Below are 16,700 nucleotides of genomic sequence, written 5' to 3'. Positions count from 1 at the left end.
ACACAGGAAAAAATCTAGGTGACCTTGGGTTTGGTGATGAATTTTTAGGGAAAATACCAAAGCACAAGGTTATCGAGGGGGTGACAGAAATAATTGACAAGTTCTACTTTTTAGATTAAAAATGTCTGCTCTGCAAAAGATAATATCAAGAAAACGAGAGGATAAGCCACAGACTAGGAGACAATATTTGCAAAAGACACATCTTGTAAAGACTGCTATCCAAAACATACAAAGAGGGCTTCCCTGGTGGCTCAGTGGTTAAGAATCCGCCTGACAATGCAGGGGACACGGATTTGACCGCTGGGCTGGGAAGACCGCATATGCCACAGAGCAACTAATCCCATTTGCCATAACTACTGAGCCTGCACTCTAGAGCCCGTGAACCACAACTACTGATCCCACCAGATCTAGGGCCCGTGTGCCACAACTACTAGGCCCACATGCTGCGACTACTGAAGCTGCATGCCAAGAGCACATGCTCTGCAAGAAGAGAAGCCACGTCAATGAGAAGTCCATGCACTGCAATGAGTAGCCTCCGCTCACCGCAACTAGAGAAAGCCCGTGGGCAGCAACGAAGACCCAACATAGTTAAAATTAAAGTTAAAAAAAAAAAAGACAAAAACAAAATTTCCAAAGAACTCTTAAAACTCAGTGATGAAAAAATACCTGATTAATAAATGGGCCAAGGCCTGAATAGACACCCCATCAAAGAAAAAATACGGATGGCAAATATGCACATGAAAAAATTCTCCACATCATTTATCATCAGCAAATTAAAACAAACATGAGATACCACTATTCACCTACTAGAATGGCCATAATCCAGAACACTGACAACACCACATGCTGCCAAGCATATGGAGTAACAGGAAATTACATTCACTGCTGGCGGGAGGCAAAAAGGCACAGCCACTTTAGAATAGAGTTTGTCAGTTTCTTACAAAACTAAACATACAGTAACCATGCAATGCAGCAATCACACTTCTTGATATTTAACTAAATGAGTTGAAAACTTATGTCCACAGGAAAACCTGCACCACCATGTTCATAGCAGCTTTATTCATAATTGCCATATCTTGGAAGCAAGCAAGATGTCATAGATGAATGGATAAATAAGTTGCGGTAAATCTACCCAATGGAATATTATTCAGTGCTAGAAAGAAATGACCTATTAAGCCATGAAAGACATGGAGGAACCTTAGATGCATATCATTAAGTGAAAGAAGCCAATTGGAAAAGGTAACATACTGTATGGTTCCAACTAGACATTCTGGAAAAGGCAAAACTGTGGAGATCTTAAAAAAGATGAGTGGTTGTCGAGGGGATGGATGAACAGGTGGAGCAGAGAGGATTTTTAAGGCAGTGAAAATACTCTGTGTGATAATACAATGATGGATACATGTCATTATACATTTGTCTAAACCCATAGAATATACAACACCAAGAGTGAATCCTAATGTGAACTACAGACTTTGGGTGATTATGGTGGTGTGTAAATGCGGGCTCATCAGTTGTAACAAATGCACTACCCTGGCGGGGGAGGTTGACAACGAGAGAGACTATGAATGTGTGGTGGAAGGGCTGTGTGGGAAATCTCTGCACCGTGCTCTCAGTTTTGCTGTGAACCCAAAACTGCTTTAAAAAATACTGGAAAAAAAAAAAAAAAAGAATAGGTGGTACATATATACAATGGAATACTGCTTAGCCATAAAAAAGAACAAAATAATGCCATTTGCAGCAACATGACACAACTAGAGATTATCATACTTAGTGAAGTAAGTCAGAAAGAAAGATAAATACCATATGATATCACTTCTATGTGGAATCTAAAAGATGACACAGGGAATTCCCTGGTGGTCCAGTGGTTAGGACACCACACTTCCAGTGCAGGGGGCCCAGGTGTGACCCTGATCAGAGAACTAGGATCCTACAAGCTGCACCATATGGCCAAAAAAAAAAAAAAAAAAAAAAAGATGACAGAGTGAACCTGTCTATGAAACAGAAACAGACTCACAGACATAGAGAGCAGACTTGTGGTTGCCGAGACGGAGAAAGGTAGGGGAAATGTAATGTATTATACATGGAAAAGATAAACAACAAGGTCCTACTATATAGCGCAGAGAACTATATTCAGTATCCTGTGATAAACCATAATGGGAAAGAACTTAGAAGAATGTTTAAAAAAAGAATGTATGTTATGTGTATAACTGAGTCAATTTTTGTACAGCAGAAATTAATACAACATTGTAAATCAATAATACATCAATATAAAAAGTTATAAATCAAGGAAACAAATTAAAAAAAAAACAGAAAATACCCCCCTAAAGAGATCCATGTCCTAATACTTGTGAATATTTTACTTTACATGACAAGAGAGATTTTTTAAAAGTGATTAAGACTCTTGCTATGGGGAGAATATCCTAGATAATCAGTGTGGGCCTCATATAAGCTTATAATAAGGAGGCAGGAAAGCCAAAGTTAGAGGACAATTGACAATGGAAGCAAGACAGGAAGATGGAAACCATGAGAACATGAGGATAGACAGTCTCAAGAATTTGGAGAAGCAATGATCAGAGCCTCCAGAAGAACTGAAGCCCAACTGACTCCTTCATTTTAGTCCAGTAATACCATTTTTGGTCCTTTGACATCGACAATTGTAAGATAAAAAAACTGTCATTTAAAGCCACGAAATTTTTGTTAATTCATTACATCAGCCTTATGTAACTAATATAACATGACTATGTCATTGGAAAAATCCCAGGGACTTGAAACAATGTTTTACTTTCTTCTTAAACTCAATGTTCATTGTGTGTTGGGGGCTCTGCACGTCACTGTCACTCATGTATCCAGGTTGCTGGAGCCCACCCCACCATGAGTGTCTGGATCTCTGGGGAAGAGGGACATTGGTCCATAAAGGTTCTTGCAGTTACATGAATAACCTACGAAATAGATCCATCAGTTCTCCTCACAACTCAGTGTCTAAAAAATGCATGTGGTCCCACCTAATGCACAGGCCAGAAGTGCAACAGTCTGTGAGGCCACAAAGTGAAGAGTTAGAAGTATTTGGTGAAACATGACACTTCCAGAGAGGGCTCAAGTACTCAAACCCATTCTCTGCCACATCATTTAACCTCTCTGAGCCTCAGTTCCTCTCTTATATTAGAGGTTGTATTAGGGTCTCATGTTACAGGCTCAGGGGTGCAGGTTACATGCAATGGACATGCAATGGGCTGAGTTCAAGGCTGGCTCAAGGGCACTCAGTTAGTGAAGGTCATTGTTGATAAACACTTGAGAAAATCTACAGGATCACATAAGGATGAATGAATAACTGGATTGTGTTTCCCTCCAGGAGTGGCAGGTGAGGATGAGCTGCAAGTGATTCAGCCTGAGAGGTCAGTGTCAGTTGCAGCAGGAGAGACGGCCACGCTGCGCTGCACCGTGACCTCCCTGCTCCCCGTGGGGCCCGTCGCGTGGTTCAGGGGAACTGGGCCAGGACGGGAGTTACTCTACAGTCAAAAAGGAGGCCCCTTCCCCAGAGCAGCAACTGTTTCAGATACTACAAGGAGAAACAACACGGACTTTTCCATCCGCATCAGTAGCATCACCCCAGCAGACACTGGTGTCTACTACTGTGTGAAGTTCAGGAAAGGAGACCCTAACGAAACGGAGGTTAAGTCTGGACCAGGCACTCATCTCACTGTGAGTGGTGAGTATGGCCTGGGTGTCCTTTGTCCCCTGGTCTCTGACAACAAGGGAACAACAATGCCCTCCACTCTTTGAGGAAAAAAAAAAAAATTCAGGTGCAGCAGTGGGTGCTTATATCATGATGTGGACATGATCTGATGTCACTCCCTTCTACAGATCAGGGAAGTTGAGGCCTGTGGGGGTCATGCTATTTGCTGAAGGGCCCATGGCTGTTAAAAGAGGGGGAAAGTCTAGAAACCAATCTGCCTGGCTCCTCATCCATTGTCTTTTCAATCCCATCCAGCTCTTTGTCTCCAGGGATGAGGGAACTGAAAGTCGGAGTGCCTCGCCCTATCACAGGCCAGACCTCACCTCCTGCTTCCAGAGAGTGCTCCCTTCAATATGGCTGAGTCTTCTCTCTATTCAGCATGAATTGAGCACCTACTGTGTCCCAGGCTCTGCTCTGCATGCTGTAGAAGCAGCGGTGAAACAAAGCAGACCAGGGCTCTCCTCTCCTGAAGCTTATGTCCTCGTCCCTTCCAAAGAGGAGAAATCCATCCAGGCAGGGAGGAAAGAATGGGTTTCTTTATTTCCTCTTTAGAACCATCAGCCTGAGAAAAAATTCCTAGAGGCATAGGGTTCAGCATTTATTCTGATGGCCCTGCTTGGAGGAGATGCTCAGAGGTTTGGTGTCTCCTGGGCATCTGGTGAGAAAACCCTCCTGTGATTCAGGGACTGACTCACAGTCACTGAAGGCTCCAAGCAGAGCTGTGTCATCTCAGAGTGTCCCTCCCCAGGGAAGAGGTTCCCCATGTGAGTGACTTAGGGGCAGCCCCACTGAGGTAGCAAAGGTTCATTTAGAGTTTTCGGACAAAGACCATGGATCCTCTTTCTAACTCCTGAATCCTGGGCTGTCAGCACCGGAAAGACCTGTAGACACCATCCTCCCAGCTCCCCCATGTACAGATGGGGGCCTGAGGCCAAGAGGTGACAGGGGCCCAGACCACAGTCCCATGGTCAGTGAGTGAGGAGATTCATCCAGAACCAAGTCTGATTCCAGGCAAAGCTCCTTCTTGCACCGGCATTGGAACTGGTTTCTGGAAGAGCCTGGCACATAGAAGTTGCAAAATAAAAATCCTTGAAATAACCATTGAGCAGACTCTTTTCATTGCTTTCCCAAAAGGTTCAGACTGCTCCTTGCATTCAGACCCTGAGTCCCGAGGTGACTGGAAACCTCTCCCTACTTTCAGCCACGTGATCCCAAATCCCTCATCCTACATCAGCAGCTAGAGCTGCCCAGTGACTCAACAGCTACTTTTCACTCAGCCTATGGAGACAAAATCGTACATTTTACAGTCTCCTGTTAACCAATACTCAGTTGTTCCTAACCTTCAAACAGCGCTGCAGTGGAAAACCTTTCCACATGTCACTCTCCTCTAGGAGGAAATATCCACTGGAAGAGGCGTTGCTAGATCAGAGAGTATGTGTATTTTATTTGTGTGATCATATTGCCAAATTTTCTTCCTAATCATGGTGGCAAATGAAGTTCCCCAAACTCCAAGCATCAGCAGTGAAGGTGGACTTACCTTCATTTTGCAGCTATTACTAAACTTCCTAGATGGTGGGTCCCTTGCCCCGCCAATCACGGGTCGTAGGTGGCTCCCCCGCCACTCAGACCTGCTGCCTCCCTGGAGGCTGCTCACCCTCTTCCCCAGGCCGCCTGCCTTGATGATTCCCTGGAGGAGAAAGGAGGGAGGGGAGCGGCCAGGGAGCAGCAGCCTGTGGGATGCTGAATCTTCCTCATGGCTTTCACTCCTTATAACCAGGGCTCTGAGAGAGGGGATCCTCTGTTGCCCCCTTTACAGATGAGGACACTGAGGCTCAGAGAGGGGACCTGATTTGTGAGCCGGTAGGGGAGCCAAGATTGAACCCCAAACACATTGACTCAGCCCTGCTCTCTGCAATGCCTGAGGTGCTGGTCAACGTGTGGGGAAACCTCCAGCCCTGTCCTCTTAAAATTTTATATTGTTCTTTTCTTTAGCAAAAAGCATTTCAAAAAGTCCCATGAAGGAGGCAAGTCTCGCTTTACAACAGATCAGATACTGCAGTGTCTCCTGATGTGCTGAATGTTGCGAAGAGACAGGGCTCAGCACACGTAAAAGCATCAGGAGTGTTTCTCCCCCTTGTGGTGATGTGGACCCTTCACTGTGGGGGCAGCTCTGGGAAGGGTAGTGTGGACAGAGCGGAGAGGGGCCACTGCAATCCCCGCAGCAGGTGCTCGCCCATTCCTGGCTCTGCAGACTGAGGATGAGGAGGGAGAGCTGTTCCCTAGAGGGTGCTGGAGGCCCCGTGTGAGCAAGAGTTCTTATTCTAGACTCACACATCAGGAGCCCTGTGGATACAGCTTCCCCAGGCCTGGGCACTCGGGCGCTACTCCTCCCTGTAGTTGCTTGAAGTCAAAATCTCAGAGGCAAAAGGGGAGGGTGGAGGTCACTGTGGAGGCTTGTGAAGGTGGGGTGCTTGCTCTGCTGATGGACATGAAAGCTTGGAGATGACAGGAAATACTTCTGGGACACAATGAGGGGAGGGTGAGGAGTCAGCCCCTTCAATTCTCTGAGCCTCAGTTTTCTTATTTGTAAAGTGGTGATAATCATGGTCTCCTTTGAGGAGAATTGGAAGATTTGAGGCGCTCTGCCTAAGTGCACAGAGTATAGACCCTTAAATCGCGGTGTTATTTTACGGCTGTGACCAGTGCCCTGTGCTGGGCCCCATTTCCTCACCTGTAGAAAGTGAATAATCACACCAACCTTTGCAGGGTGTCCTGAGGGTACAATGACCTGGTGACAGGACAGCCCCTCAGTGAGGGATGGTGCTGGCCTCCCAGGCTCTGTGGCCCTGAGCAAGTCTCAGTTCCCTCTGTCCTCAGTTTCCCCATCTGTGAAATGGTGGTAATCCCACTACCTTTCAGGGATCTGTGCTGACTGGAGAGGATCTAGAAAGCCCTGCATATGGTGGGTTAAGGTGTTACTCAGTGGTTGAGAGCACAGCACACAGTGGTTAAGAGCCTGGGCCGAGCCCCCTTGCCAGAGCCCCCATCCCAGCTTTGCACTGTCCTGGCTCTGGGACCACTGACGAGTCCCTCCCCACATTGGGGTTCGGTGTCCGTGTGCAGCAAAGACAGCACCGCCCTCACAGAGCCGCTGCAGGGACTGAGTGAGGGATGCATGTCATGAGCTTAGAGCAGAGCCTGACACATGGTACATGTTCCACCCAAGTGAGCTCTTCTCAGAGGACCTTGGACGGGTCACTTTCCCTCCCGGACTAAGTCTAACTGGGGTTGGGGTGGGGCTGCGTGCCTACCAACCTTGCCTGCTCTTTGAAACCATCTGGGGAACCTCCAGAAGCTCCCCAGACCCTGGCTCTACCCTAGAAATTCGGATTCAATTGGTCAGATGAAGTTTTAACTCCTGCAGAGGGTGCTGGTGCCCAGCCAGGGCAGAGGAGCCCTGAGCTATGTGTTCCCTGAGGTCACAGAGGGAAAGCTGTGGTTTTCCCTGGCCAAGGTGGGTCCCCTGTAGAGCCTGGGTTGGAAGAACAGCTCTCCCAGGTGTGGGTGCTTCAGAATAGCCTGTGAAGGTGACAGCTCTTAGGAGGCCCAAGAAAGTCAGGCCTAGCTGATTGGCGGGGACACAACCCACCTCCAACAGAGCTCACCTGGGCTGAGCGAGGCTTCCTGCCCACTCAGAACACCCTGTGCAGACCCAGGATTCATTGCTGGGGAAACCTTCCCATCTTCGAACTCACCTGAGTCTAAAGAGGTGCTGGTATCTCTGCAAACACTTCCTGCCCAGCCCAGAGCCCTCCTGCCTCAACAGCCACAGTGACACTGACAACATTTGTCCTTCCTCCTTTCAAAATGCTTCCAGCTCCTGGAAGAGCTGATTTGCAGGAAAATGCCTGTGATGTCCTGTGTGTTTTGAAAGCCAATTCCCCAAACTTGTTTCCTGAGGGGATTATTTTTAAAAATGGAAACAGATTCATAATTTGGTGTTTGTACTGTTTTTACATGTAGATGTTTGCATGGCGCTGCATAGAGCAGGATTTGAGACTCTTTTTGGAGTTCCTATTGTTGCTTTTGTTTTGTCTTCTTACTACCTAAAAAGTATATAGGTAATTTCAGAAGTAGAATGGCCAGATCTTATAATAACCATCATGGGTGTCATTGATTAAGCGCCTGCTATATGCAGGCTCTGGGCTTTACATACATCCTCATTCATCTTACCAAATGGTACTTGTATGCATTGTGTCCAGAAAGAGACAGTGAGGCTCAAGGATAACGAACAGTGATGCTAAAATCATCAGTCCTGTGTGTGATGAGATGGGCTCTGACCTTTACTCACTGGGTGTCCTTGGCCAGCTGCATCCTCCCTGAGCCACATCCCATAAATGGGGCCACTCTCAAGCCTGCCTCTCAGGGCTGGTGGGGGGATTAAAGAGCTGAGGGTGATGGAGAAATGAGGCCATCTTTAGGCTGGGAAGAAACTCTGGACAAGTAGTAACTGATCACAGCATCTTGTCCCTTTAGGGGAGTCCAGGATGCTGCTGTTTCTATGACTTGATATATTAAGGTAACTCCTTATTGTGTCCTCCAATGTTTGAGGAGTTTTAGGAAGCAGATTAAATATTTACAAATGCAAATGTTTGTAATATTTGCTGCCTGCCACCTTTTACAGGAGTTGTTGGGTAACAATGAACAATTTGGAGATAGGACAGGACCCTTCTACAGGGAGAAACTGCCCTCACATTTGATTTTCTGATTTGTGTGCTTCTGGGTGCTTTGTAGGCCTGGGTCTGTGTCTCTATGGATTAAAAGCAATTAAGAAATCAACCACCACTTGTCTCTCACCACTCAGTGATCTTTCTTTTCAACCCAAAACTGAACCAAGAGAAGAACACAGACTCAGAAAAACATCCATTCACTCCCTTTCTTTGAACTTCAAGGATTGATACCTTAGTCATACTGGAATATTCATGGAAAGAATGAAACTGATGAAGTAAATTCATAAATACCTGAAGGGAGACCTCTGGATATGCATTCTGGGTTAAAGAGAGATCTGTGTTCCTTTGGGTTTGTGAATCATCTTGTGTTTTACTCACAGTAAGAACGCTTCCACTGCCTGATTTAACCCTCGTTGCAGCCCTGGGCAGCATAATGCCTGCTTTTCCCTTTCATGGATGAGGAGCTGGGAGGTGCCACAGACACACCTCCCGTTGTATGGCCAGCCTGGTTCAGCTTCCATGGTGATCCCACTATGACCCTGCTTCCCATGCATGTACTTTTGTGAGTGGTTTTCTGAAGTCAATTATGATTTCTAGGGGAACCCAGCCAGGAAGAGTTAATAGGAGAGTTCATCCAATCAGTACCATTGTTCCTGTGCCCGGATTGGCTGGATAATCACCTGGCAGAGGAAAAAAGGTGGATTTTGACCTCAGGCCTGGAATTTCATGTGGACCCTACCCCTGACTCAGACTCACCTCTGGGAACCTCTGTGTTTCCCCCTATGATGAGAATGAAGACATTGCAATCCCAGAAATATTTGAAGAATTTACAAATAATATGTCTGCAAGCTCTTAACATTGTCACAAGCTTTTCCTTAGTGAAGGTCAGCACAATCATGTTCCTTGTTTATAAACGTTCCTTTTGTAGCCAAGCCTTCTCCTCCCATGGTATCAGGCCCTGCTGTGAGGGCCTCACCTGAGCAGACAGTGAGCTTCACCTGCACATCCCACGGCTTCTCCCCCAGAAACATCTCCCTGAAATGGTTCAAAAATGGCAATGAGCTCTCCGCCTCCCAGACCAACGTGGACCCAGAGGGAGACAGCGTTTCCTACAGCATCTCCAGCACAACCAGGGTGCAGCTGGCCCCGGGGGATGTCCACTCCCAGGTCATCTGCGAGGTGGCCCACGTCACCCTGCAGGGGGGCCCTCCTCTCCGTGGGACTGCCAAGCTGTCTGAGACCATTCGAGGTAGGTGCCCCTCACACCAGCCCAAGCCCACACCTGCCCCCAAGGCCCCAGCCTGCTCTTCCCCCCTGCTTTTTGCTCCAGGCCTTGAATTGCCTGCAATCTGCTTCCTGACAGTGCGGCCCAATGGCCAGTCTCCTAGATGAGCTGGTTACTCACTACGGATTGAATGCCAGCTTCCAGGTGGACATGTGCCAAGCACTGTGCTAAGCATTATTTCCTTTACTTTACCAAGAGCATCTCCAATTACTGTGCACCTACTACCAGCCAGGCCCTTATGTGCATGCTGAGTTCATTTATTTTGATACAGATGTTATGTTCCTACTGCATGCCAGGGGCTGATCTTGCTGATTGCAAACATTTTAACCCTAAATAGGAGCTAAGAGGTTTTGAGCACCTACTGTGTGCTTTGCAGTGCGCTTAGTGATTTCACTCATATGCAGTAGACCCTCCGTGTCTGAGCACCTGCTGCCTGCCTGGCTCTGTCCTGGGTGACTCCCTTGCTGTGCTGGGAGCTGTTATCCAGCCCCTCCCCTGTGAGCTGTCTGTTCCATAAGGTCAGAGCTTCTGCCTGTGCTGTTTCAGTTCCGCCCACCTTGGAGGTTACCCAACACCCCACAGCGGGGAACCAAGTGAACATCTCCTGCCACGTGAACAAGTTTTACCCTCAGCGCCTACAGCTGACCTGGCTGGAGAATGGAAACTTGACCCGAACAGAAACAGCCTCGACCCTCATAGAGAACAAGGACGGGACCTTTAACCGGACGAGCTGGCTCCTGGTGAACTCATCTGCCCACAGGGAGGCCGTGCTGCTCACCTGCCAGGTGGAGCATGACGGGCAGCCGGCGGTCACCAAAAACTATACCCTGGAGCCCGCTGCTCCCCAGAAGGAACAGGGCACCACCAATAAACCCCCTGGTGAGGCCTCCACTCCAACTCACACAGGTCTTTATTTCTTTTTTTAATATTAAAGGTAGTAATTCATGCTTATTATAGAACAATCTAGAAACCAATAGATTTAAAATAGAACTTTAAAGTCAGTTTCCTTTTGCAAATTCCACACCGCCAAGAATGACTCATGATAAAAGTCTGGTATATTCTTTATCGATCTTCTCACATAAATATCCATGAAGGAAAGTAGGGAAGGAGGGGGATCATCCTGTTCACAGTGTCCTGCTTCTTGCTTTCTTAACTAACAGTGATTATGTCCATCCTTCCCTGACCGCCCACCTCCCACCTCCTTGTTCTTTCTAGGCTCTGCCTAGTCTCTCTCCAGCCTGGACTTTTCCATCCATGTAAGTAACCTCACCCCAGTAGACTTTGGCACCTACTTCTCTGTGAAATTCTGGAAAGGGAGCCCTGAGCACATGAAGTTTGAGTCTGGACCAGGCACCCAGAGGACCATGAGTGGTCAGTGCACAGGGCTCCTTTGTCCTCTGATTTGGGACAGTGGACCAGCAATGCTCACAACAGCTCACTGCACATTGACGCAATGCAGATCTCAGTTCAGCCGTGATCTCCCTTCCTGCTTCAAACAGCCAGAGGATTTGGAGTTTACGGAACGGACTCAGGAAGCAATGGGTGGGGGATGCTGTTGAAGATTTGTTTCCTTTAGTCCAGGTGATTGGGCTATACTAATCAAGGTGAATCTGAGGCCCTGAAGACAGGAACCACCAGCCTGTACAACAGATACATGCTACTTCGAGACAGGGTCCCCCTCAGCTGGGCATTGTGCCAAGGGCATGTCCCAAGAACAGTCTTCCTTTCTATAAATACAACATGTCTTGCAGGTTCTCATGTCACATCAAGAGAGGGTTGAGTCAGGTTTCCAGGAATCTTTACTCCAAGAGACCTTTCATAGTCCCACATTCCTTCCAACAAGCTATCCTCATTTGCTGGGTCAACGCTGGGTCACTGAGTGTCTGTGTCCCTGCCTCCTGGAAGCCAAAGAGAGGACATGGAGAACAAACAACTTCCCTTAAACAAGAAGGGTAGAGAAGTTGCAACACTGTGTGCATTTTAACTTAGCCCCCCATGGACAACCAGCTGTCAATGGAGTCCACAATTGTGTGGTCATATGGTTAAGGCCATAGATTTTCTGTAAAAGGAATACCAGTGCATACTAATATAATCAATAATAATTTCCTAATATCATTTAAAATGGAGTAGAAATTCAAAATTTCCAAAATATCTTTTATTGTTGTTTTTGTGCACCAAAATTGTTTTTAATTCATCTGTTAAGTTCTTGGCAAAATTTTTCCATGACACCACCCAAGCCTTGAGAATCTTTTTTTTTTGTTTGAAAAAGAATTTGAATTGTTTAAGACTACTCAGATTATTCATTTCATATTGTATGAGCTGTGATAGGTTGTGATATTTGAGGTATTTTTTTCCATTGTCTCTAAGTTGTCAAATTTCTGCCTGTACAGTTGTTCATACCATTCCCTTATTATCCTTTTGATGACTGCAGGGTCTGTAATGATGTCCTCTGTTTCATTTCTGATACTGGAAGTATGTCATTCCTCCTTTTTTCTTTGTCAGTTGTACTAAAAATTTTTCAAATTTAGTGGTCTTTTAAAAGAACCCACTCTTTTTGTTTCAGTTTTTTTCTCTACTCTTTCTGTTTATAATTTCACGGATTTTTCTCCTTTATTATTTCCTTCCCTCTGCTTGCTTTGGGTTTATTTTGCTCCTCCTTTTCTCAATTTTTGGGGCAGGAACTTCAATTATTGATTTAGGCTTTTTCTTTTTTCTAGTGCCACACTTGGGTCTCCTGCGCTTGGGCAATTAGGAGAGTGGACCTGGGTGCCTGACTGCTGCGTTCTTTCTCCAGTACTCAGGTCTCTAGCTAGTCTGCCTTCTCTTCCACCTCAGAGTCCTGCTATGTTTGTCCTTTGTGTTATTTCTAGGGTTCACATTGTACTGAACATTGTAAGTGGGAGAGAAGATTTCATGCCATCTTGTCTGGAGAGGCTCAGAAATACTTTGTAATCTTCCATCTCCTGCTGGGGCTCAGGCCAGGGCTGTTATGTCTGGGTGCTGCAGGGTGCCTGACCCAGCATGCCTGCTGCTGTACAATGGCTGAAAATGTTTCCAGAGGCATCTAGGCTGTGGCATTGAGCAAAGTGTAAGGCGACCTATGTGACCCTGCTGCCTGGTGTGTCGGAGGGCTCTAGCCACCTCAGTCCTGGGTCCAGTTGATCTGGTGTGAGGATGTATATCAGACTACTTTTTCTTTAATGATACTGGGGTATTTTACCATACTTATAATCTAGTGGACCTCTTTTCTCTCAGTATGGCATAATCCAATATGTTAACAGAGTTTTGGGTTGGTAGGTTGGTTTTTCTTTTTTCCCCCAAGGAGTGTTTTTGAGTTTTCTTTTCCTTTCATTTTTTTAAGCTCTTTATTGGAATATAATTGCTTTACAATCTTGTACCAGTTTTTGAGGTACACTAAAGTGAATCAGCTGTATTTATACCTATATCCCCATATCCCCTCCCTCCTGAGACTCCCTCCCACTCTCCCTGTCCTGGCCCTCTAAGGCATCTCCCATCATCAAGTTGATCTCCCTTTGTTATATAGCAACTTCCCACTAGCTATCTATTTTACAGTTGGTAGTGTATCTATGTCTGTGCTACTCTCTCACTTCGTCCCAGCTTCCCCTTCGCCCCACCCCCCAACCCTGTGTCCTCCAGTTCATTCTCTGTATCTGGATCCTTATTCTTACCCTGTAACTGGGCCCATCAGTATCATTTTTGTAGATTCCGTATATATGAGTTAGCATACGCTATTTGTTTTCCTCTTTCTGGCTTACTTCACTCAGTATGACAGACTCTAGATCTATCCACCTCATCACATATAGTTCAGTTTCATTCCTTTTTGTGGCTGAGTAATATTACATTGTATATATGTGCCACATCTTTATCCATCAATCTGCTGATGGTTCTTTAGTTTGCTTCCGTGTCCTGGCTATTGTAAATAGTGCTGCAATGAACATTCTGGTCCATGTTTCTTTTTGGATTATGGTTTTCTCTGGGTATATGCCCAGGAGTGGGATTACTGGGTCATATGGTAGAGATATTTTTAGTTTTTTAAGGTACCTCCAAACTGTTTTCCATAGTGGCTGTACCAACTTACATTCCCACCAACAGTGCAGGAGAGTTCCCTATTCTCCACACCCTCTCTAACCTTAGCTTTTTCTAGATTTTGTGATGATGGCCGTTCTGACCGGTGTGAGGTGATACCTCATTGTGGCTTTGACTTGCATTTCTCTGATGATGAGTGAGGTTGAGCATCTTTTCATGTGGTTGTTAGCCATCTGTATGTCTTCTTTGGAGAAATGTCTATTTAGGTCTTCTGCCCATTTGTGGACTGGGTTATTTGCTTTTTTGGTATTAAGCTGCATGAGCTGTTTGTATATTTTGGAGATTAATCCTTTATCCGTTGCTTCATTGGCAAGTATTTTCTCCCATTCTGAGGGTTGTCTTCTTCTCTTGTTTATGGTTTCTTTGGCTGTGCAAAATCTTTTAAGTCTCATTAGGTCCTATTTGTTTATTCTTGATTTTATTTCCATGATTCTAGGAGGTGGGTCAAAAAGGATCTTGCTTTGATATATGTCATAAAGTGTTCTGCCTATGTTTCCCTCTAGAAGTTTTATTGTGTCTGGCCTTGCATTTAGGTCTTTAATCCATTTTGAGTTTATTTTTGCATATGGTGTTAGGAAGTGTCCTAATTTCATTCTATTACATGTAGCTGTCCAATGTTCCCAGCACCGCTTATTGAACAGGTTGTCATTTTTCCATTGTATATTCTTGCCTCCTTTGTCAAAGATAAGGTGTCCATATATGCTTGGGTTTACGTCTGGGTTCTCTATTCTGTTCCATTGATCTTCCTTTGTATTTTTGTGCCAGTAGGTAGGTTGGTTTTGATAGTGGGAGAAAGGTTCTGAGTCCTCTAATTTTTGGGTTCTCCTTTGTATTTCAGGAACCTAAATCCCTTCCCCCTGCGTTTTTCTTTTTCCCTTCACCACTTAATTGGCAAACAGCATTTCTTCCTTCTTTCTGCCTCTTCTAACAAGAAGTTTTGCTGTGTAAATTGTGCCTGTCCATTTATTCACATCTGTCCTCCTTAATTAGGTTCGTATACTCATTGTAAATAATTACCATGTTTAGTGTTTAATAAAAGACACATGCATTATCATACAGTTGGAGAGGTCAGAGGTCTACAATGGGTGGCTGGGCTGTGTTCCTTCTGAAGGTTCTGGAGGGGAATCCATTTCCTTGCCTTTTCCAGCTCCCAGAGGTGTCCACACTCCTTGGCAAAGGACCCTGCATTTCTCTGACCTCTGCTTCTAATGTCACTCTCCTTCTCCTACTGCCCTGCCATCATCTTTTACTTATAAGAATCTTTGTGATTTCATGGGCTCTGCTTGGAAAATCCAAGATAAGGTGCCATCTCAAGATGCTTAACTTGATCACTACTGATCACCCCTTTTGACATGTATGGTAATACATGCACAGATCTGAGGATTCTGTGCTTATGCTTTTAAGTCAAGTGTACATTGAAAGCCCTTCCTATTGCCCTGCGCACTGCACTGCAGGACACTTTTCCAATATTTTCAAAGCTTAGGGAAATGTAACACTGGTGGTGGTATTTACAAATAACTCTAGATTCCTGTCTTATCTGCCTTGTCTCTTTCTCCTGCAATTTCCTGGTGGCTGGTTGAGGATGGGATTGCAGCCTAGTGAGAGATTCTGCACTAGGATTTGCTGACTATTACCTGTCTCAGAATTATTTTTACCTCTGGCATTTTTACAGGACAAGGCAGGCCGGGAATAGAGTGAGTGAGAATGAATGACCTTTATACCCTGATTTCTCCCTCTAGCTTGAGCCCAGGACAGGATGGAGGTCAAAGCCTCATATTGCTGCAGGCCCAGATGGCCTCAGATGAAGTAAGTGGAGGCCCGTGGGACTGGCTCCTGCGTGATCACTCTAATGATGTCTCCTGTCTCTTGATTTCCAGGCACAGAACTGTCTTCTCCTCTCCTGGCAGCTCTCCTCCTAGGCCCCAAGGTTGTGCTGCTGGTTGGTGTCTCTGTCATCTGTGTCCACAGGAAGCATTGGGCCTGACTGTAAGATATGTGGGAGGGAGGGCAGGACAAGATCTGTCCTAGAAGACACAGGTCAGTAGGGAGGCCAACCAACAGGCCCCACAGGGTCAGGGCCCACGTGGAGTTAAGAGAAGGGAACACACTTCCCTCAATAACCTCTAAAAGGTTCTCAACTCCCAGGAGAAATGTGAGGTCCTATAGGAGGTGGGCTGCATCAGGGGTTTTCAAAGGTTGTCTTTTCAGGTTTCTGTGGAGGAAGTGGGCAGAGAGTGCTGAATGAGGAGCACCTGAGTAGGTGGAGACTGTTTCTAGTTCACGTGAACTGTGGGGCTCCTTGAGGCAAAAGGAATCCACAATTCAGTGTAAAGTTGTGACGTCCTGGATTGGCTGTTCTGAGGGAGTGTCCTGCTCTGACCCTCCGTGTGCCAGAGTGGAAGGGCTGGGGAAGGGGCATCAGGACCTGGGGAGGACGCTGAGGGGACAGAGGACAGAGTCCTATCCCAGGGGCTGCCTATCATTTCAGGGCAGGCATCCCAAGAGGAGAAACCCTGGGTATGTGGGAGGCATGCAGGGAACATTTCCTGAGTGATGAGCAGATAATGAAATATCAACATGTTTCCCACAGGTCCTTCCTTCCTCCCTGCCAGGTGCCACCATAGTCTCTGCTGCCTCCTTCCCTCCCTGAGGGGCCCAGCCTAGGAGAAGGACCCAGCTGGGGGCTTCCACGACTCTGCTCCCAAACCCTCCCCTCCCCTCCATGGAGACATATCCGCTGCTCCTGAGCTGCTTCTTCTAGTCCTTGGAGGCCCCTGATTTGGGTCTTCACTTGTGGCCCTGGGCAGGGAAGTGGGAAGTAGCTCTGGACAGTGCCTCACAACGT

General features: G+C 46.3%; 1 protein-coding gene across 1 annotated transcript in view; it reads left to right on the top strand.

Annotated features, from left to right (window-relative positions):
• LOC130843083 (signal-regulatory protein beta-1-like) overlaps nt 1-15,839 on the top strand; it is a 31,643-nt gene extending 15,804 nt beyond the window's left edge. Inside the window, exons 2-5 of the mRNA XM_057719738.1 lie at nt 3,350-3,706; nt 9,392-9,712; nt 10,295-10,627; nt 15,739-15,839. Of these exons, the coding sequence (XP_057575721.1) occupies nt 3,350-3,706; nt 9,392-9,712; nt 10,295-10,627; nt 15,739-15,839 (1,112 nt within the window). The remainder of the gene's footprint in view (nt 1-3,349; nt 3,707-9,391; nt 9,713-10,294; nt 10,628-15,738) is intronic.
• Nucleotides 15,840-16,700: the final 861 nt, after the last annotated feature.

Source organism: Hippopotamus amphibius, unplaced genomic scaffold, assembly GCF_030028045.1.
Source record: "Hippopotamus amphibius kiboko isolate mHipAmp2 unplaced genomic scaffold, mHipAmp2.hap2 scaffold_151, whole genome shotgun sequence".
NCBI classification, from domain to species: domain Eukaryota; kingdom Metazoa; phylum Chordata; class Mammalia; order Artiodactyla; family Hippopotamidae; genus Hippopotamus; species Hippopotamus amphibius.
This window is presented reverse-complemented; position numbering and strand designations above follow the sequence as displayed.